Genomic DNA, 24,119 nt, shown 5'->3' with positions numbered 1-24,119 from the left:
AGGGGTGTGCAGGAGTGTACAGGTGACAGAGTCTGGGCAATGGCAGAAAGCATTTATCTGCCATAGCTCTCCCCCATTTACTCCCCCCCTCCCCCCGATTGGCTGGAATTCTTGCCAATCACTGCAGTGGGGGTAAGCCTCTAGGTAGCCCTGCGCTACTGTTCCTCTAGCCACTCCTGAGAGGGCGGGTGCGGGGGAGAGAGAAGCAAAGCCCCAGCAGTGAGCCCTGCCTGGAGCCACTTCATGCACCTGGCCTTATGGACAGCCCGTAAGCCCATCCAGCCCTGGCTTGCCTGGCGCACGCCTCCCCTGCCCTGGAGCAAGTTCAATACTGACAGGAGTCCAGAGCATCAGTGGCTTCATATTCTAACAAAACAAAGCAGCAGAGATGTAGCACTTTAAAGATGAACGAAGTGATTTGTGTGGTGATGAGCTTTCATGGGGCAGACTCACTTCTGTCCCACAAAAGCTCCTCACCAAATAAACCATTTTGCTAGTCTTTAAACTGCTGTATTTCTGCTGCTTTGTTTTGCTGGAGTGCAGACTAACATGGCCACCTCTCTGTTACTATTCATATTCCAAGTTAACCATGCTGTAACTGAAAGGCCAGGCTCCTCCCTGCTCTAAACCCACATGTAATCTGGGCCCCCCTTCTGCAGTTACTCTGCAGGGCTGGCCCTTACGTCATGCACAGACATATGTGCAGAACAGTTGCACAACCCAGGCTTTAATGAGCAGTAAGGGACAGAGGCTATGACCTTAGCAACGCGGCCAGGCAGCTAAGAAAAAAGGGATCTCAGAGTGTGGATAAGTATCACTAGCCAATGTGTAGGCCTAGGAATTTGTTGAAGATTCCATAGAAATTGAAGGGTGCTACTAAAAAAAAGTGAGGACTGTTTAGTAAGTGGGTGTAGCACATTATAGAATCCAGTCACAATATATACAACCCCCTTAAAACAACAGTATAAAGCAAACTCAGTTTTCCACTGATAAGTGACTTTAATTCAAAAATCACTCGGACTCAAGAATTACAGCTTTCCTGTAATAATAGTATTTTAAATAGCTTGGGTGTCTAGGTGGCGAACAAGGAGTTTTCAGATGAGGTTTCTTTACATTAAGCTCATGGAACAAAGACACTACACAAATGTCAGTTACAATAATGCAGATTTTTCACATGGTGTATAGTGCAAGACATTCTGATTTCATAAAATACATTTTAATCATTGACCCATCCGACCAACAAAAAAAACTCACTTAGCTAAACAACAAAAAAAGTATTTCTTATCTATTGGAATATGAAACTACCTGGATTGTCTTATTATGTGGGGGTGTACCCAATGGCGTTTAGTGTAAACAGCATTTTAAAAACAGCTTAAAATCAAAACTGTAACATGGCACATTTCACAGCACTGCAGTAAAAGCATAAATAGCCTTTAACCACTGCGGGTAAACATCCATCCTGGAATCAGATGGGAAAAACCCTCCTTTCCTGATCCTTGAGCTAAGAAATACTCAATGGACAGATTTTGATCTGCAGAGGTGCATGCTGCAGATAGAGTTTAGAGTCCACTGTTAAATTTATTTGGTCTTATTACTGGTCTCTAGCCAAACAGCTAATTAAGCAACCACTCATTGAGTTCTGCAGGCTCTGATTGTACAAGACCCAAGACCCTTCAAAAGCCTGAGAAAGGCAAGCATTCCTGCACAGCCCCACTCTTTCGAGGTATGTTATTAATATAATTTTAAAGGAAAGTAGTGTCCGCTAGCTGAACCAAAGCCATGAAGTAATAAATGCTTAGTTCCAGCATTGTGCCCTTATTGACTATTTAAATACTGCTTATCTACATCACTTCATTAGCATTAAAAAAAAAAAGTTACAGGGGTACAGTGTGAGGTATGAAAGTTGTCTTAAAATAGTTTTACAGAAACAGTACTAGTGCTCTTTGTGAAAGAATTTTTGAAAATATTTGATTAAGTACAGTTCATTATTTTATAACTAGCTTGTTTACCTCTTTCTATGTCTAAACCTATTATAGTCACAGCAAATATAGCAATTCTTGCTAATGCAATTGTATACACACTACTTGCATAGAGATTTACTCTCCTTTTAAAGCTATGATTGATTTGGACTGGAAGGCATTAATCTTCAGCAAACACCATGATCTTATGGATAGCACAAATTATAAATTGCCCCACCCAACCATCAGAACTTGATTTCTCCAGGCTTTCAGCATTTTCTTTGTTTCCTGAAGCCTACTCCTCTTTGGTCAGTGTCTGCAGCTGTAGCCTCCATATCCATAAAGTCCCTCAGTTATTCTGTGAAGTCTGCACTAAAGATTATTCCTCACCCCAAAAGAATAGATGCAGAGCAGGAAAACTGCAAAGAGGAGGAAGAGAGAAAAAGGGGGACTTCCTGTCCCTAGAGACCAACACACCCACACAGCGAGGTGGGGAGAGAGGAAAAGAAGAGGAAACATATCCTTACACCACACCTTCACACTATGTAGTTTTTGAGAGGATAAATGGAATGAGGAGCAGGAAGTATTAGCCATTGCATGTGATAAGCTACGGTATAAGTGGACTGAAATCAGTTGCCCACTGTTGTGAGAAAGTATCAATTTTAAAGGAATTCAGTACAGAGAAAAGCATCAAATCCCTTGAATTTAAAACAAGCTTATATGGAATTTGCAATGTTATTCCGAATTTCTTCTAATGAAACGAGAGCAAAGAATTAAGTCAGCTTTCTTTCAGGAAGCCTAAGAGTACAAATCAGATCAGTCATGTCTTCTAATATAGATATGTTGGAGATGGCAGGGGAGGAAGTGAGGAAGAATCTTCAGGCCCTAGTACAAATAATCACTTATTTACATGAGTGAGCCCCTCTCCCCTACAGCAAACTCTTCCAGCAATTACAATATTGCTCTCTGCTGATCAAACATCCCCTACCTAGGGCAGATCAAGCAGTTTGTGTTGAGCATAGAGCTCCTCCGTGATATCATAGACTTTGCAGATAAAGGGCAAAGCATCCCCCAGCATAGCCACAGCCTCTTCAGCTGTGCCCACATTCATGTTTTCAAGGAATGTATTTCTAGTGGGTAAGACACAAAAAGCCATGGTGGCAGCCTTGCGAATAATCCATGGATGATAGTTAGCCAAGGAAGCACTGTATGCCTCTGAGCAGATCACAGAGGTTTTAGAGTCCTCCTTGCCAGTCCTCAATCCTTCCAAGAACATCTGCAGCCAGCGAAGAGCTCGATGGAGGCGCAAGATGGTTCTACAGCCCGAGTCAGGGTGCTCAGATCGTTTTTTGAGATCAACCAGATCATTAGCTAGCTCATATTCCACCATGGATTGTATAGTCAAGTACTTTTCTCGCTGGTCACTCTCACGATAATTCTCTATGATCTGTATTTTAGTCACTGCATCTTTTGAAATGAAGGAAAAAATTGTGCCCTGGGTGTTCAGGAACCTAAATTTAAAAACAAAAAACAAAAAAAAACAAACAAAAATCAATCATGTGTTACATAATAGAATAAAGGAACTTGAGAAATGATGCTGAAATAGTGACCTTGCTTAAGTGGTTAAAGTTAGATCAGCCTTAATCACCGGTCAGGTTCCAAGGGTGCTGGATTAGAGAGGTTCAACCTGTAGTGGAATCAAGTGCTGGTAATACAAAATAAAAACTAATTAACTATGTAGACTTTAATATACTAACAACAATTGTGCCTACTAGTAGTCAACCACCTTTTTCAGGAAAGCTCAAGGAAGGCTAGGACCACACAAAGTTATTTTGAGATAAAAAGTCATTATTTCCCAATAACTTTGCAGGTATCTATTACCCGCCCCCCCACTCTTTTGAAATAAATTTGAAGTAGCAGATGCATTATTATGAACACCTCTTTGCAGGAAAAAAATAATGCCTATTTTGCAACTGCTATTTCAAAATAGGTGCTATTAAGACATGGAATAGTGCTATTTCAAAATAAGCCATAAGGTATCCAAAGGCACTATTTCGAAATAGGCACTATGTGTCTGGCCATGCTACTTTGAAATAGCTAGGTGGTATTGCAAAAGGCATTCTTGTGTTTAGCTGCGTTATTTTGAAATAAGCCATTTCAATATAGCTATTCCAGAATGGATTATTTTGAAATAACGCTGCTGTGTAGGCATAGCTAAAGTGGTGTTTTGGAAGGAACAGATTTTTATTGTTAGACAAACACTGATTTCACTCTACACATAAACCAATGAAAACTATTTCCATCAACAATCAAAATTTACATAGGCCCAAAATGCTGCTTCAGAACTTAATTTGATGTAAGGCTATTTAATTCATATATTTTAACATGACTGACAATGGTGTTTTTCAGCTTTTTGAATCTCCATGCCTATTGTCATTGAACTGTCTGTCCACCCATCCACAATTTTATGCAATTATAAAATTTAACAGCAATGCTTCAAACTAATCAATATTATCCAATTTAAAAAACTGAATTCTATTAAGCCTAATTATTTTCTACCCTCTCTAAGATCGCAAGTGGGGAGCTCAGGTAGGCAGTTTAGATTACAAACTCCAAGTGTGTAGTATTGTGACAGACAACGTGGAGGACTTAATTTTTTCTTTTTATTGGACTGACCAACACCGCCATCCTCGAGCAAGCTGGAATCCCAACCATGCACACCCTCCTCAGGCAGCGTCAGCTCCGCTAGCTTGGCCACGTCCACAGGATGAATGATGGAAGGATTCCAAAAGACATCCTGTATGGTGAGCTAGCCTCTGGCAAAAGACCTCCCGGACGCCCCCAGTTGCGCTACAAAGATGTCTGCAAGAGAGACCTCAGAGAGGCAGACATCGAGCTGGACAACTAGGAAGAACTAGCAGACGACCGCAGCAGATGGAGGCAGGGGTTACACAAGGGCCTTCAGAAGGGCGAGATGAGGATCAGACAGCTAGCAGAGGAGAAGCGAGCACACACAAAGCACACTCAGGACTTCCCAGACACCCACCACATCTGCAAGAGATGCAGCAAGGACTGTCACTCTCGTGTGGGTCTTCATAGTCACAGTAGACGCTGTAAATGAAGTCCTCAATTGAAACTATAAAGGGCGCGATCCATAGTCTATGCAGACTGAAGGATGCCTACTACTGAGGGGACTGCTGGTGAGAAAAACTTTTGAGTTACAAGAAGCTCTTCTTCCCCATTCATGCAGTGTGAGGGCAGAGATCCTCAAAATGTTTCAGAAAAGGGGCTATGGTCCATACGACAGATACCTAACTGGTATTATGGTGCATTGAAAGGGGACATGTTAATAGTTCCCAAGTACCTAAAAGAATGTGTAAAGGAGGAGGAAAAAAATTATTTTCTGTAAGCTCTCATGCTTGGATACAAAGCAATGACCTTAAAATAAATCAAGAGAGATTTACACTGGGCACTAGGGGAAAAAAAACTTCCTGTCAGGATGGTTAAGCATTAGAATAAGTTGTCTAGGAAAGAGTGTAGAATCTCCAGCATTGGAGATTTTTAAGGAGCAGATTACACAAACACTTTTCAAGGACTTTCTAGATCAGAAGCCAGCAAACCTTCAGAGGAGGAATGCCAAAATTTGACCTCTATGTATGGTCCAAGTGTTGGTGATACTTTTAAAATCACTAATAGTCCTACTTACAACAGCTTCATTAATAAAGATGCAGAGCTTTACTATTTAGCTAGTGGTTGGTAGCATCAGTTGGTGTTTTAAGCCACATGCAGCATAGCATTGAGCAACCTCTTAGATGAATGGGAGATAAGAGGTGGAACTGAGCTCCCACCTCACATGCTGAAGAAAATCTGCTCGAGTGCCGCTCTTGACATGGGGTTGCTGACCTCTGGTCTAGAGGGTGCTTAGCCCTACCATGAGTGCAGGGGACTGGGCCATGATCTCTGGTGCTCAGCTGTCACCCACCTTTTCTTCGCCTGCAACGTTGTTCAACCCTTAGGCCGACGAATCTGCAGCACCCTATACCTAGCTCAGCAGTGAGGGCACTTACCCAAGTCAGCCCTGAAACAACCTACACTCACAGCTGCCCGCACTGTTAACACCCCAGCGCCACCAATAGCAACAGGGAGCCGGCCCCAGCGTGGCCGCTTACGAGGACCCCTCCCTTACCCGCGGAATGGGCGTGGCGTGGCGCGGCACCGCCCCTGCCCCTACTCGCCGCTGTGGGCGGGTCAGCGACTTTTTAAAGATGGCGCCGCCCAGCGAATACCGGCCCAGGCGATAGACGCAGCCGCCGCTCTCCACACCGGACTGCGCCTGAAAGCCGGGCCGGGGCCCCTCCCGACAATCCGCCGCAGGCCGCGAGCCTCCCACCTCACCTGACCAGGCCTTTCCAGCCCGCGAGGTACGGGTCCACCCGCACTTCCTGCTGCTCGCCGGCGCACGCCTGGAACGCCACCAGCACTTCCCGCAGGGAGAACGCCTCCGCCTGCTCTGCCATGTTGAGCCGCCGGACGGCTCCCCTCAGCCAGCTGCTTCCGCTTATCCCGCTCGCTGTCCCGCCCCTTCCCACCGCTCTGGCCAATCACCGCCTGCTGCTCTTGGTTCCGCCTCGCCGAGGCCAATCGCAAATCGAGGGATGGGAGACGGTTGGGGCGGGCGACAAGGGCGGCCGGTTCGCTGGCGCGCGCTGGCAAGGTAAGAGGCTCTACCTGTGTCACGTGATCGCAGAGCGAGCCCCGCCCCCTTCCAGGCCTCGGGGCGGCCTGCTGAGGAGGTGCTCCGGGACCAGCGGCCTGGCGGTGGCGCGGGTGACGCGAGCCAGGGCCCCAGCCGGGCGGTGCAGAAGTCGGTGGCGGGTGGATCTGGGGCTTCGGGCTGTGCGGGGAGGGGGAGGTTAGGGGGCGGGGCTCCAGCTGTCTGGAGTGGGGGAAGGTCGTTGGGGAGGGGCGGGGCTTCGATTGAGGGCGACCATATCTCCTCGCGCCGCGTGTGGGACGGGGAGGTGTAGGGGGAGGGCAGCTCCTCCTGGTTAGACCAAGACCCGCGGAAGCGGCGGCCTTGGGCTCTCCCGTCCCCTCCGCCCGGGGGCCTAAGTAGGGGACACTGCAGCCCTTTTAAAAAATAAGTCGGGACGCCTTTTTGGCACCCCAAATACGGGAGCGTCCCGCCCAGTACGGGGCAGATGGATGGTCCCCCTGTTCTAGGTGCGTGTGGGGGGGCTTTGGGGGTGTGGGGGGGGGGAGTGGGAGGTCGTTGCTCAGGGCTGTGTGCAGCCATTGGGGGTAGGAGAGTCGGGATATAGGAGGAGGGGGCAGCAGTGGTGCTATGCTTCGGGGGGGGGGAGGGGAAGAGTTCCCTCTAATTTTTCCATCCATGGGTGGAATAAATTTGATGCGCACCAAGGCATGTGTGATGTGTAGCACCCCTAGAAACACGTGGGTGCCCACTGCAGGTGCTTTGTTAATCACCTGGGCAGCACCTAAATTTTTCCTGGGTTACCACCCAAGTGCTCAGTTTACAGAACACTGCTTTGGGGGAGGGCAGCAGTTATCATGCTTCAGGGAACCAGGCAGGTGTCCTTTCCTTGCAGTCAGTGCCTGTATGAGACCCCTTTCACTCAGTAGGCCTTAGACTTTGGTGGGAACTTGACATTCACTTTCATGGAAGGTCTGCGTTTTTGGAAGTGTGTGTCTTGTGAGACTGAAGAAAACCCAGACTCTTAAGTTTGCCACAAAAAGAAAGGTTACTCACCGTAGTAACGGTGGTTCTTCGAGATGTGTCCCTGTGGGTGCTCCACATTAGGTGTCGGGCTCGCCCGGCGCCGCAGATCGGATCTTCCAAGCAGTTTCTGCCGGACCGCGCATGCGCCGGTGCGCGCCACTCCCCCGCGCGCTCCCGGCCACGTGCGCGATCCGGTCCCCGCCAGTTCCTTGACCAACCGCCTCGGATGTTCCTGCAAAACACTAAACAGAGATCCAGAGCGGGGAGGATGGGCGGGTAGTGGAGCACCCACGGGGACACATCTCGAAGAACCACCGTTACTACGGTGAGTAACCTTTCTTTCTTCTTCGAGTGTCCCCGTGGATGCTCCACATTAGGTGACTACCCAGCAGTAACCCAAGATAGGAGGTGGGTAATCGGATTATGTGCAGCTTGTCCCCGAGAGGACCGCTGCCGAGAGACGGGTATCCTCTTGGAATACCCTGTGAAGGGCGTAATGTTTGGCGAAGGTGTCACAGGATGACTAGGTCGCCACTCTGCAAATGTCTTTCAGCGCAACGCCCTTGAAAAAAGGCTGTTGATGCTGCCACCGCCCTAGTGGAATGAGCCCTGGGCATGGCCAGTAAAGGAGTCTTTTTGAGTTTGTAGCACATTTTTATGCAAGATATGTTGTGCTTCGAGATTCTCTGCGAAGAGAGACATTCTCCTTTTGATTTGGGAGCGATAGAGACTAGGAGTCTATCCGTTCTCCGGAAGGACTTGGTCCTGTCTATATAGAAAGCTAGCGCCTCCTCACGTCCAGGAGGTGTAGGCGCGCCTCTTTGTTAGAGTTATGAGGCTTTGGATAAAACGAGGGTAAACAATAGGTTCGTTAGTATGAAACTCAGAAAGAAACTTTAGGAACAAAGGCTGGGTGCAGCCGTATGGTTACCGCCTCCTTGGAAAAAACAGTGCAGGGTGGCGTTGCCATAACTGCCGCAAGCTCGCTCACCCTGCGAGCTGACGTGATTGCGAGAAGAAAGGTCGTCTTTATCATAAGGAGGCAGAGGGAAACCGTGGCCAAAGGCTCGAACGGTGGTCCCCTTTTCGCATTAAGCACCAGGTCCAAGTTCCACGAAGGTGGAAGCGGTTTCCGAGGGGGGTATAGGTTTACCAGCCCTTTGAGGAACCTGGTAACCATGGGATGGGCGAACACCGTGTGCCCTTCCTCTTCGTGTCTGAACGCCAAAATGGCGGCAAGGTGGACCTTAAACGAGGATAGTGAGAGTCCTCCTCTCTTGAGGTCCAGTAAATACTCTAATATCACAGCCATAGGCACCGAAAGGGGGGCTAGCTGTTTGGTAGAACACCATGCCGTAAAGCGAGTTCATTTCTGCTTGTAGGTCTTCCTGGTGGAAGTCCTCCTGCTACTTTCTAGGACTTGCTGCACTTCCTCCGTACATGTGCTCTCTAGGGAGCTGAGCCATGGATTAACCACGTTTGTAGTCGCAGGCCTTGGGGGTGCGAATGCACTATGGACCCCTGGGCTTGCGTGAGCAGATCCGGCGCCACCGGAAGGGGCATCGGTGGCCGGTCCAACATGCGCAGGAGTAAGGGGAACCATTGCTGTCGATCCCACGTTGGGACTATCGGGATCATTCAGGCTCCTTCCCTCCTGGCTTTCTGCAACACTTTGTGGATGAGCACTGTGGGAGGTAAAGCGTAAAGCAGGGGGCCCCTCCATGAGATCGCGAAGGCGTCCCTCAGGGACCCCCATCCCAGTCCTGCCCTGGAGCAGAATCGTGGGCACTTCTTGTTGTGCTGAGTAGCAAACAGGGTCTATCTGGGGAAAAACCCCATGCATGAAAAATCGGTTGCAGCAGATCGGGACGGATCTGCCACTCGTGCGTGAGTGCGAAACGCCTGCTCAGCTGGTCTGCCTTCACATTGTGAGCACCTGGTAAGTACGAGGCTTTCAAGGTTATATTGTTGGCGATGCAGCAGTTCCACAACCGGACTGCTTCTGCACATAAGGCACGGGACCGAGGTCCTCCTTGCCGATTTATATAAAACATGGTGGGGGTATTGTCTGTACTGATCCCGACTACTTTGCCTTTTATATGGTCTCGAAAGTGTCTGCAGGCGTTGAACACTGCTCTGAGCTGCAGTATATTTGTGTGCAGTGACTGCTCCGTGGAGGACCACAGCCCTTGCGTCACCTCTTCGCCCATGTGTGCTCCCCACCCTATGAGGGAGGCATCTGTAGTAAGAAAAACCAATATGTGTGGTTGGTGGAAGGGTACCCCTGTTAGCAGGTTCTCGGGGTTTACCCACCATTGCAGGGATTTGCGCACCTCTGTTGTGGGCGACGCCACCCTGTGAACAGTGTGTGCTGCCGGTTTGTATACGCTCGCCAGCCAGTGCTGCATGCTGCGCATGTGTAACCTGGCGTTCTGTTCTACGAACGTCATTGCTGCCATGTGGCCCAGCAGCTGTAAGCACGTCAGAACCAGCACCGTAGGGCTGAAGGTGAAGACTTGCACGAGGGAGCCGACGGCCCGAAAGCGAGTCTCTGGTAGATACGCCCTCGCTGTAATAGAATTTATGCATGCCCCTACGAACTCTATGTCCTGTGTGGGGTCTATCTTTGATTTTGTCAGATTGATAACCAGGCCGAGCGAAGAGAACGTGCCTGCTGTGACGCGTATCATGCGTAGTACCTCCTCCTTCGAGGCCCCTTTGAGTAGGCAGTCATCCGGATACTGGAATATAAATACCCCCTGTCTGTGCAGGTAGGCTGACACCACTGCCAAGGTCTTGGTGAAGACTCTGGGGGCCGAGGAGAGGCCAAACGGTAGGACCTTGTATTGAAAATGTTCTTTGCCTACCATGAAAAACCAGAGGAATCGTAGGTGAGCCGGATGAATAGTTATGTGAAAATACGCGTCTTATAAGTCGAGGGCTGCGAACCAATCTCCATCGTCTAGTGCCGTAAGGATGGAGGCGATTGTGACCATCCGAAAGCGTTGCTTGCGCAGGTACCGGTTGAGGCCTCGAAAATCTAAGATGGACCTCCCGCCTCCTGTCTTTTTCCCCGTGAGGAAGTACCTCGAGTAGAACCCTCTCCCTTGCAGTTGCTCTGGCACTCTTTCCACTGCCCCTATGAGCATGAGATGGTCTACCTCCTGCTTGAGCCTCGCTACGTGGGAGGCCTCCTGGAGGTGGGGCCTGGGTGGAGGTCATGGTGGTGGGAGCGACTGGAAGGGGATGGCGTACCCCGTGGCTATGATCTCCAGCACCCATTTGTCTGTGGTGATCCTTTGCCACTGGTTATAGAATGGTCGGAGGAGATGGTGGAATAACCGCTTTGGATGACCTTGCGATGGTAGTGATGGCGCAGCCCTGGATCTGTGTGTCAAACTTGTGGCCTTTGGCCCTGCCCCGAGGACGCACGGCTCTGTTGGGAACGTCGCCTGGGAGTTCTGTACTGCTGGTGCTGTTGATGTCGCCCTTGCTCGTAACCCCTGTGGTACTGGGGACGCTGTTGCTGGTACTGGTACCGTCTTTGTTGAGGGTAGTACTTTTTCTTTCTGTATGGAGGGGTATAAATCCCCATGGTCCTAAGTGTGGCTCTTAAATCTTTACTGGAATGAAGGACCGAGTCAGTTAATTCAGCAAACAGCTTCTGCGAGTCGAAGGGAAGATCGACTATCTCTGTCTGCAGGCCCTCGGTATACCCGGAGTCTGGAGCCAGGACTCCCTTTGCATCACCACTGCCGTAGCTGTGGAGCGTGCTGCTGTGTCCGCAACATCCAGGGCGATCTGAACTCTCGTCCTCGAGGCCGCGTAGCCTTCTTGCATGATGGCCTTGAGCACTGGTTTCTTGCCCTCTGGAAGCGAGTCCATGAGGGAGGTTAACCTAATGTGGTTGTCGAAATTATGGTTCGTTAGATGCGCTGCGTAATTTGCCATTCGCAACAGTAGAGTGGAGGAGGAGTAGACCTTTCTGCCCAACAGCTCTAGCTTTTTGGCATGTTTGTCTGTTCCCCCACGTTGCGACAACTCCACCACCAAGGAATTTGGTTGTGGGTGGCTGAACAGGAACTCGTGCCCTTTGTCGGCACAAAGTATTTTTTTTTTTTTCCACTCTCTTGTGGACAGGCGGAATAGTCTCAGGAGTCTGCCATATCATAGTGGCAGACTCCAAGATTGCGTCATCAAGCGGTATTGCTATTTTGGAGGAGGCCGGAGGTCTCAGATTTTGAGGAGCTTATGGTGTTTCTCTTGCACCTTTGCTTTCTGGATGCCTTGCGTGAAGGCCACCCTCGTAAAACAGCTCTTGGAACTGTTTGAGATCGTCCGGAGGATGGACGTCCCCCGGGGCCGTAGCCTCATCCGGGGAGGAGAGCGAGGAACCGCTGGGGTACGTCTCTCTGGACCCTTCCGGTTCCTGCTGGTGATGGTACACCCTCTCACTAGAGGTTTGCGAGGGAAAATCTCGGGGTTCCATAACCAGTCCCCCCTGAGATGCTTGAGTCTCTGTCCCCGGTCGCAATTGCCCTCGGGGGTACGAGATCGTCTGTGGGGATCTTTCCCTAGTAGATTGCCGATGGTGTCTATGCCCCGCGTGGTAGGGGCGACCATGGCAGTATAGGCACTGTTCTTGGGAAGGTGACCTAGACCACTCCCTTGGTGCATACCCTCTGCGTCTGGGGGAGGGCTGGAGAGAGCGATTTTGCATAATAGTCCAGCGGTTCAAACCCCAGGAAGGGTGAAGGTGGTCCCAGCCAGGGTGAGGCTGGTTGCAAAAATGGAGAAGGGGGCTCTGGGTAGGCTAGGGGGGACCCCTGCCTTCTGGTTGGAGTCTGCAACATAAGCGGAGGGCTGTGAGAAAGCAACTCCATAGCCCTGTGCGGAGAGGGGCTGCAATGCCTCCTCTTGTGTGCAGCCTTCCCCCTCCCTTGAGGAGGTAACTCCGCCCCCTGACGTACAGGGGATCCCGGCCCTGTCCGCACCGAGCTCGGCACGCTCGAGGGCGGTGCCGCACGTGCGGTGTCCTCCGGTGCCTGCAGGCTGCGTGCCTGCGCGCTCTGCACCGCCGGTTCCCCGGGGGTAAGTGCCGCTGCCTGCGGTGCCGCCGGTACCAGCGCTTGTTTAGCCGCCGCCCTGCCTGCGGTGTGGGGTGGCTGGCTGATTATTGGAGGCTGAGCCGCTTCCACGTGGCTCTTCGTGCCGCCGCCGATCAGCTGTTGCTGCGGCTGGGGGCTGCTCGCTCCTCCTGTCCCGCTCGCTATTGTTGCCGGCAGGGATCGGGCTGGGGAGACTTTCCTCCGTTTTTGCGCTGATGGGGTGAGGGAGGCAGCTTTCCTTTTATGGGCCCCGGAGGGTCCCTCCTGCTGCGGCCGCTCCGGCACGTCTGGCTGGAGGGCCTTGTCGAAAAGCAGCATTTTAAGCCGCATCTCCCTCTCTCTCCTTGCTCTGGCTGTTAATTTTGCACAGAATGAGCATTTCTGTGCAACATGGGACTCCCCAAGGCACCTTATGCATAGACTGTGCCCATCAGACGCTGGCATCACCTCTCGGCAGGACTCACATTTTTTAAATCCTGAAGAGGACATTGTTGGTGAGTCTTTCAGTTGTTAAATGGGTACTTAGCACCTTCTCTGTGCTATTTTCCCCTTCTGATGGCCTGCTGCAGCAGGAGGGCTGATGGCCCTATGCTCCTGGCCTCCGGCGCTTGTTACTGGGACTGGATTGAAGCTGTCCCGCTTGTAGTTTGTTTGTTGGTTTTTTGTTTTTGTTTTTTTTTTGTTTGTTTGAAAAATAACAACCGGCTAACTTGCAGTAGCCTAAGTACTTGAAAAACTTTAAAGAAAAAACAGTTAAAGCCATTGAATACGCTACTTGGCCTTAGCCTAGTTCGGATTCCGTCTGCAGCCGACGGCGGTTAAGAGGAACTGGCGGGGACCGGATCGCGCACGTGGCCGGGAGCGCGCGGGGGAGTGGCGCGCACCGGCGCATGCGCGGTCCGGCAGAAACTGCTTGGAAGATCCGATCTGCGGCGCCGGGCGAGCCCGACACCTAATGTGGAGCACCCACGGGGACACTCAAAGAAGAACTTAAAATACCCTCTGGTGTCTGGTCAATCAGAATGTTTTGTTGCACACTTTTTTATGATAGCTCCTTTGAAACCTTTAAAGTTTTCTTTTCTATAAATCAAATCTTTTGAAACAACAAACAAAATAAAAAAAATGTATTCTGAAAATGTAAAGGTGTGTTTTTATGTTGTTTCAGGATATTTCAATTTCATCAAAATACTTTATTTTTAAATGTCAAAAATTAAAAAGTTTTCCTAGTGTTTTTGTTTCTAACTGAACATGAACATTTTGTTTCTAACATGAACATTTTTTTCATTCTTCATGGCCCAATCTTGCACTGAATAACTATAAAATATTGCTACAATGTTAGGGCCAAGGAATCTAGTTTATATTTAGGTGGTATTTTAGCAATAATTATCCTGGAGACAGGCAAGCATTTTTAGATGACACTAAAAATGTGCTGAGCTAGCTGATCCTTTTCTTGTCTCTGTTTTTGCCTTCTTCTAGGAAGCCAGGGACCTCCAGCTGAACTCTTCTGTGTGATATTAGTAAATAAACACATCAGTGATTTGAAGACAGGCTGAACCCTCTCTTTTCAGTTATGGTCTCTCTGAAATAGCCTGCTATATAGATAAGGTTCAGAAAGTTCTTCTGTCCTTCAAAATGCCTGAAATAAAAGTCACTCCCTTGGGTAAGTGCAAACCACAAGATGGAGTTGAAATAAAGAAAAAAAGTAGATAAGGTTTGGATGCCATGGGCTTGTCTCCACTACATATAGCTCTAGTCGGCAGTGATCAGTCCATCTGTGGTAAATTAGTGTCAATTTAGATGTGATAAACTGACCTGTGTGCACTCATCTGGGGACTCTGGTATTCCACAAGGATGAGAAGAGTAGCTAGAATTTATGGGAAAGAAGTCTGTACAGACCTTACCATATAGGATGCTCTCTGGTAAACACATTGACTTCAGCTATGCTCTTTATGTAGCTGAAGTTGCATAGCTTAGATCCATGGGGGTGGGGGCTGAAGCATAGATCAGGCCCTTAACAGCCTTAAAGGCCGGGACTTGCAGGTTGGATCTGGACCCCAAGGCTCCCTCCATAGCATCCAGCCTATAGCAGGGTTGTGGGGTGGAGCCCTGAGCCTTGCAGGCCAGATCAGGCAACTCTGGGCTGGATCCAGACCATGGTTCTGGCCAGGGAATGTGGGGGCATGAAGCGGCTTGGCATTGCGCCACTGCTGCTGTTCCTCCAGCTGGGGGAGGTAAGGGGGGAGCAGCAGCACCTTGGTAGCACTGCCCAGAGGCTTCCTCCCACTGCTCTGAGTGGCCTGTGGAGGGAGGGCGCAGAGCCATGTGCATGCTGGGGTATTGCCCCCTGGCCTCAACGGCTCATGTGCAATTCTCCTACCCAGACCCTGACTCCAACCCCCTTCCTGCCCCTTCCCACCTTGACTCCCCACGCTGCTCATGCCCTCTTTTCCCTGACCATGCATCCCAAACCCTCCTGCACACTTCTCCTGCCTAGACCGCCCCCCGCCCCCGCTTGCTCCTGCACCTGACCGGCTCAGATTGCCCACACCAGCCCTCTCTCACACCTTCACTCCCACCCAGACCCCAAGGCCACTTCCTGGCAGCCCCTGATACACTGAGCTCCTTCTCTCCCCACCATTGTGGTAGAACCAGTGGAGGAGATTGTCCTGTAGAGCATGCAAATTCAGATAGAACTGCTGCTGTTTTGTACAGCTGTTTCTGTGATTAATCTGCATCCAGAAGATGTTCCTGAAGTGTGATGGCAGTTTTCATGATAAACTGTTTTGATGTGTCACTTGAGACACACCAACAGAAAAACTATTGATCGATGTCTTTCGGTCTGAAACTGACAAGCTTGGTGTTTAATGGAGAGCTGCGCTTTTGACAAAAGATGAGACACTGTGGCATAGAGGGGTGACTACTGTATAGGAGAGGGAACTCCAGATTTCTAATCCAGCTCTGCCAATGATTATCTACGTGCCACTGGTCAAGTCACTTCCCATGTCTGAGCCTGAATATTTTACATTTATAAATGAAGATGATACTTTCCTGTTCAACAGGAGAGTTGAGTTTAATCTACCTGGTGTTTTCTCAGTGTTAAATGTGTATAATATATCCTTTTAAAAGTTGAAGATATATAGACGTGATGCCACTGCCTTTTTCTCTCATCTCAGGGGCTGGCCAGGATGTGGGCCGGAGCTGCATTCTTGTGTCTATTGCAGGGAAGAATGTCATGCTAGACTGTGGAATGCACATGGGCTTCAATGATGATGTAAGTATGGCAAAAAGTCCGAATGCTGTGTGTAGATTCTTTGTTTATCTGCCCAGCTTTTTCTAAAATTGCTTCTGGCTCAATGGATGCCTGAACTACACAACCTGCTTAGATGGTTCTACCCAACTTCATTGAGAAATTTGTGCGACAAATCAGGCCCAGTGTGTTTGGGGGGACTCGCTTTCCTCTGAAACCTTTGTTATTAACCAATGCTGAAGTCATAGTACCATGGTTTACAGACCAATATCTCATCTGGCAAATTCTGTGCCCCGTGTAGGGGCTATACATCCTCTCTCATGTATGTGTTCTGTAGTTTTTCCTCCCACCCTTCATGTGTTGATTCTTTTTAAAGTTTTCTATTTGCACACACAACAGGGCAATGGCCTGCTGCATTTGCAGTGTCACTTCACTTTATGTGGTAGGAGGCTTCTTGTGAACTTGAAACGTAAAAGACATCATTAGTTTGTACTTGGATAAGCTTGATCAGTCTGTTGATTGATGGGATCCAAACCAAGACCTGCAGGAAGTATGCTTTGCTGGATATAGGGTGGTAATGTGGTGGGTTTTCCCCACCCAATTCTGTTTTGGCTCAAGGTACCTGAACATTGATGACCTCAAATAGAGAGAAGTGTAGCCTTAATTCTAGTGTGAAGATTACACAACTCCTAAGACCCAGCATAGAACAAACTACCAGCTTTAGCAGAACTCTGTGAAGGGGCTCAAAACTTACAAATGAGAATTGTGGTGGTGATGATAAAATGCATTAGTTACCTGGCTGTAATTACTTATTTGCAACATCAGAAAAAGGCTCCCATTGGCAGTTTTCTTGTTCCTTTCCTTGGCACTCACTATGTTCCATCTTTTTTATGGGGTTTAACCTGCAGCAATCCTCTTCATTGGTGACACCAGCATTCTCTGTTATTACAAGGGTGCCCTCTGACATAACAAAATCACAGTGCATTCCTAATGCTACATGGATGGCTGCCATTTGTTTAATATCATGGTTTGAATTCAGTAGCCTGCTTTGTTTAATATTTGATAATCTCCTTTTATGTCTTTTAGAGACGCTTTCCTGATTTTTCATACATTACCCAGAATGGAAGGCTGACTGATTTTCTAGACTGTGTGATCATCAGGTAAAAAACAAAAACAAAGCCAAAGCAACCTCCTGCTGTCTTATTTGGACACAGAAGAGGAGAGCTGGAAAATAATTCTTCCACTTTCCTCTCCTATGTTTATATATAAATTGTCCATGCTTAATGGCTTGCAAATCTATACAGCAAAGTTAGATTGCACTTCTGCTTCATGCAAGAGTCTCTCAGTGCGTTGCTTGAACAGCTAAATGACTGTGGGTCATCTTTCATTCTGGATGTTCCTTCACAGCCACTTTCATTTGGACCATTGTGGAGCTTTACCATATTTCAGCGAAATGGTTGGCTATGATGGACCCATATACATGACGCACCCCACAAAAGCCATCTGCCCCATCCTGCTGGAGGATTACAGGAAAGTCACTGTGGATAAGAAAGGGGAGACTAACTTCTTCACTTCTCAAATGATCAAAGATTGTATGAAAAAAGTGGTAGCTGTCCACCTTCACCAGACAGTCCAGGTAAAGTGGCTCACCCAGGGGAGCTGTCAGAGTAAATCAGTTAGACTGTTGAAGACGGCACGGGGTGACAGGTCTTCTAATTTTACACTTCTGTAATGCCTGAGACGAGATGTTAAATGATGTGCCCAAGGGTAAGAGTGACTTGGTGGCAAACAGGAGAACTAAGCCTAGGAATCTTAATCCCTTGCCCCACTCCCCTCATGCGTGTTCTAACTAGGAAGCACTTTCAATATATTAAGTTAAGAGTAACTTTCTTATCAGCTTCCCTTTTTAGCCGGTTGTGTGCTCTCATGCGTTTGATACAGAAGGAAAAGGACTGATCATAGTCAGTTTCCTTTCTGCCCTTCCACGTATAAGGTGGGGCTTTGTTCTTTTATCATCACTTAGTAAAGACAAAAATAAGTTTGGGGGATGAGGGAAGCAAAGTGTATATAAAAGGGAAAAGAGAAAGGCAGGGTGTAGTTTGAAGAAGCAAAAAACCCAAAACAAAATAGGAAAAAGGTGAGACAGAGGTCACCCAGAGGCCTTTTAATGGCTGCTATGGAAGCATCTTAGACGCTAGAGCACTTGTCTTGCAAACTGTGGATTCTGAAGCACTTTAGGGGTAATCAGATCCCGTATTCAGGGTAGTACAGCATCTCAGGTTGGTTCTGCACTGTGATTTCCAATAGTAGGAGTGTGAATTCTTTGGTATATGGCAAAGGCGGATTAATGTAAGGGCAAAAGGGGCAGTTGTCCCATGGTCCCCAGGCATGAAAGGCCCCATGACTGCATAACTGCATTTTATTAAGCAATTCACTTTAATGGAACAACAGGGGAAGGGACCAGAAAATTAGCAGTGAAGAAACATAATCTAATCAACTACCATCAGTGCTCTTAATTTCCACTTAATGAATTCTCTTTAACCGCAAGAAACTTGTCTAAAATTGGCTTATATGGTTTTGATTGTTTATGTAGGTAGATGATGAGCTGGAAATCAAGGCATACTATGCAGGACATGTGCTGGGAGCAGCTATGTTCCAGATTAAAGTTGGTTCCGAGTCTGTGGTGTACACTGTAAGTAAACAGATGAAGATTTATAGATATAAATCTCCTTTATATGGTATGTGTCCAGTTGTCTTTGAGGCAATAAAGAGGTTTTCTTTTCTTTCATTAGGGGGATTATAACATGACACCAGACAGGCACTTAGGGTAAGTAGGAACCAGAGAGACTATGAATTTTTGTGTACCTCATGTGTGATAGATGTTCTGCAACTCCTGTCAATGTATGGGAATTTATTTAGCATTGTCTTTTTGTACTCTTGGATGAGGAGACTCTCTCACTTAGTGCCTTCTGTGTTTGGAAGACAAATGACATCTTCAGTCGTGGAACTAAGTAGGTTTAGAATAATTCCACAAAGTAGATTCTGAATGCACTTCTGCAGTATTCTTCTCCTCTCTGCTGTATAGTCAAGTTAATACCCTTTTTAAGCTACACAGTAATAGGGTTTAAATGTATTATATACTTCCTGTCATGGCATACTTTACAGGCGTTCACCTTCTAACATAGTTCAGAAGAAATGCTATACATTTGCAGTAAGGCATATTTATTTTTTGCAGTGAGTGTTGTCCATCTTAAGAGAAGTATATTTATGCATATGAAGGATTTCAAATGTTGCTAATCTTTAATAAAATGCAATATTTTAATTTGGTCACCAGCAAGTAAAGGACAACTCATGGTTCAAAAATCTCTGTTTAGTTTCCATATTTTGAACTGAATTTGTTTAGCGACACATAGCTATAGCGTGGTCCAAGGAAGGTTGGAAAACTGGCTCTGCTACTGACTTCCTGTGTGGCCTTGAGCAAGTCACTGCACATTTCTGGGTCTTAGCTTTCCTAGGTATAATATAGGGATAATGGTGTTCCTAATTCATCTTGCAAAGTGCTGTATGTTATGCATTAGAAATTCTGGCTTTGTTTTGTTTTAGAGCTGCCTGGATTGATAAGTGTCGTCCGGATTTATTAATCAGTGAATCCACCTATGCCACAACTATTAGAGACTCCAAACGCTGTAGAGAGAGGGACTTCCTGAAGAAGGTCCATGAAACTGTAGAGCGAGGAGGGAAGGTATGTGGAATAAGCTAATTGGGGCCTTTTCCAGTCTCTAAGAAGCATGAGCAGCTGGTGGCCCCTTTGCGCTTTATTTCCAATACATGAGCTGACTTCTTGCACAACCTGATGACAACTTTGTTGTTCCATGTTGGTTTTTCTGCTTACAACTGAGCTGGGAATGGATGGGCGTTTTTGTTTTTTTCATTTTTCTAGGAAACAACAGCATTACGGCATTATTTCTCTGAAGTTTTAAAGAGAGAGATAATAGTGCCTGAGATGCCGGCATATACATTTTTGTGCTCTTACACTATTAGTCGTATAAATCTAGAAACTGAAACTGTGTCTGTCAAAATCTGTGCTCTTACACTAGGCATTAGTTCTAATTAATCATGGTTAAGCAGTGCTCTCATCTCAGTATTCCGTGCCCCACTGTAGCCTTTACCAGACTTTCGGCGTAAAACCCCAAAGATACGGAAAGTATTAACCTACAAACAGAGGTTCCTACATGATGATTGAATGTTCTGCATGTAGCTTTCATGCTTTTATTTGTTCAGTTCTTTTCCAGTCATGTCAATTTGAAGTAAGCAACTGGTCTTGTTACCTGGCGCATGCATGGTTGTGCTTAAAATGGCAATAACATCTTAATGCAGTTTTGACGGTAGTAGGTTTTAGTGGGTGGGTTTTTTTTTTTTTATGGTTCTCACTTAGGTACACAGACCTTCTGATGGTGTTGGGGGGGGCAATTGCCTTGGGGCCTAGTGCTTGAAAGAGGTCTTGGGCTCCTGACCCTTTTATATTAGGGGGTGGAGGGGTGGACTCTGGGTTTTTGCTAAGGGCTAGGGCAGGATGTGTTGGGGGCTGGCTGCCCTCAGCCCCTTCTCTTCTGGGAGTGCAAAGCTGGGGCCCCCCATACGTTGCTCAGGGTCCCATGAAGGCTGTTAGTGCCCCTGTGGGCACTTGTTTTTCCTTGCTTACTCAGAATTTTGTTCTCTCTCCATTAATTAAAAGATGACTTCCTGCATCCAGTGAGAATTTTCTCAACAAAATATGCCTTAAAGGGATCTCACTAAAAGGTGGATGTTGGATCAACACTAAAACAATTTAGAGCCAGAAGCCCAATGGTTAAGTCACTGGATTCTCAAATAATGAAATTATGCAGATTTACATGAGGGCGGGGCCCCTAGCTCCTGAGGTTTAAATCAAATTAACTGCAGACAAAATGGGAGACGCTGTCTATATGGCACTCTCACGTTTACAATAGCAATGGTGTTGTCCTTGTAAAAGGTACATTAGTTCATCCCCATTGACTTGGGTCATATACTTGGCTCATGTAGAGTTCTGCTCACAGAAGGAAAACGTGAGTCTTCTGAGAACAGAAGTGGCATATGTATAGATCTCCCACTTAGAGACTCATCTTAGAACTAGCTGATGATTTCTTAAGTAGGAAGTTGTCACTGAATCCAGAAAACCAATTAGTAATGTAAGGTCTTGCCAGTTGGCAGCCAGCATCAGTGAACAGTTTGACAGAAGAACATATTGGAGACATGAAACAATGTGTGTGGAAAACTAAGTAGGCAGCTGTGTATACATCTTGTATTGGGTTCTCATGCTCTTTGTCCCCTGGAGAGCTAAAAAAGTCACTCCTAGGACATAACTGCTCCATTGCAGAGTAGGCAGTCAAGATGAAAAAATGGTTGGCACAGTGTAGTTTACCACAGACAATACCAGAGATGTGACTTTTGTTTTTTATTTACAATATTTTATTGGCAACCTCTTTGTAGTGCTAAATGGAACAGTGTGATTCCCAGAGGCTCCATAAAGTGTTCCCTATTACATTGCAAGTATCTGGGGAGCCTGAGGCATTGCTTTCAGTAATTCTGCAATATTTTCTCTTCTGTCAGAAAAAATCGTGAATAGGGAAATAAAATGCAACATCAGGAAGATCACATCCACCCCCATGGGGAAATCTTTTAAAAGGAAGGCCCTGGGAATGCATCTGCAAAACTGACTGGGCTCCCCTGGTGAGAAGTGCATGTACAGGTTGAACCTCTTTAATCCGGTACACTCTTGTTCGGCAACCTTCGTAATCTGGCATGATTTTAGTTAGCTGGACAACCACTTATCATGGCTGTGGCTAAGTTTGCCATGGTCCCATAAAGTTTGTTTACAGCCACTAGTACTGGCTCTCAATGTTCTGTGCTGTTATTTAGCTGTAATTTTGCCCTAAATGTCTTCTGTGTGCCCACTGAGCGGTCCAAGTATTGGTAATGTGCCTGACGATATTACCTCCCATGGTCTGGCAAATTCTCTCGTCTGGCATCGATCAGGTCCTGAGAGTGCTGGACGAGAGAGGTTCAACCTGTTTGTGGTGCAGGTTATCTTTGCATGGTATTTAGTGTAGTTTAATGGTCTAATTGCAGGTTCTTATCCCAGTTTTTGCTTTGGGACGTGCCCAGGAGCTCTGTATTTTACTGGAAACTTTCTGGTAAGAAGGTTCACCTTTTCCATTTAAAACACCTATCTGTTCCTTTCCACACATAAACTTAGTGCTCAGTTTTTTTTCCAGGATTCAGAGATGTCTGTTTTGTATGTCATAGACTGTCTTATATTCCTCTTTGTCCTCTAGTCTGTATCTGCCCATGTTGGCTAGTGCAGGATAGTTTTCTGTAGTACATTTTATAGTCTTTTGTCTTTACGTTTCTTGGCTACTACTCTAAACTATCTTGCTCTTTTGAGTCATGCCTCGCCATGCCCCCACAGACACTCCATCTATATTTTCCCTTTCTTAATTTCATACTATCCCTCTGGCCTTGCAAAACTCTCCATGTTTATGACAAGTAACTTTTTTGGCTGGCCAAATAAAATATTGAATCTCTTTCATGAACATTGTCCTTGAAGGCTCAGAAAGGAGAGACTGTGTCTGGGTTTGAACACAGATGTGGTGATGATCCCCTAACTTCTTTAATATTTGTAAATTATTGGCATTGTCTGGTGCAGCTGACAATGAGAATTGGATTATCTAACGTTAATGTGACACAGCCGTAATATTGATCTATAATATCCTCATGAAAGTGTCTAATAGAAATCTTAGGTTCCTGGGTTGATTCTTGGGCACACAAGAGTGCCTGAGAGGTGTTGGCCAGGACCTCGCAGAAGCAACCATGACTGACTAGCTGACTCCTCTTTCTCCATAGGGAAAGAATGAACCTGAAGGCCCCAATTTACTTCTCCATGGGGCTCACTGAGAAGGCCAATCACTACTACAAGCTCTTCATCACATGGACTAATCAGAAGATCCGGAAGACTTTTGTACAGAGAAACATGTTTGAATTCAAACACATCAAGGCTTTCGATAGAGCCTTTGCTGATAACCCTGGGCCAATGGTACGTGGCCATTAAGCACTTTATAGGGTTGATGAGCATGGCTCGGAGCTGCTGTTGTGCTGTTTTTTTTGCTTGGGTTAGAAAAGTGCATGATTTTTCTGTCACAGGGCTTGGGCGTCCCCCATTTCTACTGATAACAGAAGCCATGAGCCTGAGGCATTTTTATGGCCCCCATTACTGTAGTCTCTGAACACCTCACTTTTGTCAATGTGTTCTTCACAACTTCTCTCTGAGATAATGAAGTACAGTTATCCTCAAGGGAAAACTGAGGCCAAGAGAGATTAAGTAACTTGCCGAAGGTCACATAGGAAATCTGTGGCAAAGCTGGGACTCTAAGCCCAACTCCCCCTTGGAAATGCATTTTGCACTAATAAATCCAATCATATGCAGCATAATGACACTTTTGTCTTAAACAGAATACCTAATAAAGGGAATAAACATATGACCTAGATTCCAGTGCACTGAAGCTTAATTTTCTAATGTGTTAAATGCATTTCTCTGCACCGATCCAATCTATAGTTCTCATAATCAGGTTTTTTTAAATTTAAACTTCTGAAATAGACCCTTTAAAAATAAAATGTATTTCAGATATTGATTTTTGGGAGATTGCTGTTCTAGTTACCTTCTCATGCATCACTCAGAAGCTATCATAGTACTGCAGGCTGGTTACAGACTTTTGAAGCATTTGTTAGGAAATTTTAAATTTTGAAGTGTTTCTTTTTATGGAAAACTTATTAGATGAAAATGAGACATTGTTTGAAAAAATTACCTCTGCCTCCCACTTCTTCCACCCAAAACCCCACAGCTGTAATGTGTATAAACTGCTCTGTATCTTACGTGGTACTACATAAATTCATGGGTGGATTTTTCCTGCTTCTAGCTGAGACACCTGCTCTCTAATCCTTAAGAAAAATGCATCTCTGTGTGGCGCTCCTAATGCTGTTTTATTTTGAAA

General features: G+C 46.8%; 2 protein-coding genes across 8 annotated transcripts in view; one reads left to right on the top strand and one right to left on the bottom strand.

Moving 5' to 3' along the window:
- Positions 1-1,180: 1,180 nt before the first annotated feature.
- On the bottom strand, positions 1,181-6,618 carry CPTP (ceramide-1-phosphate transfer protein). Of its 2 annotated transcripts, XR_012642391.1 has the most exons (3): positions 6,354-6,493; positions 3,569-3,663; positions 3,418-3,469 (listed from the first exon to the last, which is right to left on the bottom strand). XR_012642391.1 is itself a non-coding variant. In XM_074975988.1 (2 exons), exons 1-2 carry the CDS (start codon positions 6,473-6,475, stop codon positions 2,947-2,949), a joined length of 645 nt encoding a protein of 214 aa, XP_074832089.1. In that variant the 5' UTR covers positions 6,476-6,618; the 3' UTR covers positions 1,181-2,946. The 2 variants fall into 2 exon arrangements, 1 of the variants encoding a protein (XP_074832089.1); XM_074975988.1 differs by lacking the exon at positions 3,569-3,663 and having other exon boundaries at positions 1,181-3,469; positions 6,354-6,618.
- INTS11 (integrator complex subunit 11) overlaps positions 5,975-24,119 on the top strand; it is a 26,114-nt gene continuing 7,969 nt past the window's right edge. For 2 of the 6 annotated variants that reach the window (XR_012642390.1, XM_074975975.1), the window contains exons 1-10: positions 6,546-6,672; positions 14,283-14,466; positions 15,980-16,077; positions 17,140-17,213; positions 17,461-17,689; positions 18,647-18,745; positions 18,846-18,880; positions 19,657-19,795; positions 22,201-22,265; positions 22,975-23,164. Coding sequence is in view for 5 of the 6 variants with exons in the window: in XM_074975975.1 (XP_074832076.1) it covers positions 14,439-14,466; positions 15,980-16,077; positions 17,140-17,213; positions 17,461-17,689; positions 18,647-18,745; positions 18,846-18,880; positions 19,657-19,795; positions 22,201-22,265; positions 22,975-23,164 (957 nt within the window). In the remaining variant the exon portion in view is untranslated. Of the gene's footprint in view, positions 6,380-6,545; positions 6,673-6,702; positions 6,823-9,515; positions 9,638-13,006; positions 13,301-14,282; positions 14,467-15,979; positions 16,078-17,139; positions 17,214-17,460; positions 17,690-18,646; positions 18,746-18,845; positions 18,881-19,656; positions 19,796-22,200; positions 22,266-22,974; positions 23,165-24,119 lie in introns of those variants that run through there. The other 4 variants (XM_074975977.1, XM_074975976.1, XM_074975979.1 and 1 more) reach the window with 4 other exon arrangements.

This window comes from Carettochelys insculpta, chromosome 23 (assembly GCF_033958435.1).
Source record: "Carettochelys insculpta isolate YL-2023 chromosome 23, ASM3395843v1, whole genome shotgun sequence".
Lineage (NCBI taxonomy): Eukaryota > Metazoa > Chordata > Testudines > Carettochelyidae > Carettochelys > Carettochelys insculpta.
Note: the sequence above shows the minus strand (reverse complement) of the source record. Positions and strands in the feature narration are given on the sequence as shown.

Bases quoted from the DNA above. Each gene is read 5' to 3' on its own strand.
- CPTP (XM_074975988.1), bottom strand. From the start codon at position 6,475: ATGGCAGAGCAGGCGGAGGCGTTCTCCCTGCGGGAAGTGCTGGTGGCG. The intron at 3,470-6,353 runs GTGAGGTGGGAG...TTTTAAATTTAG, and splicing joins GGCTGGAAAGGCCTGGTCAG to GTTCCTGAACACCCAGGGCA.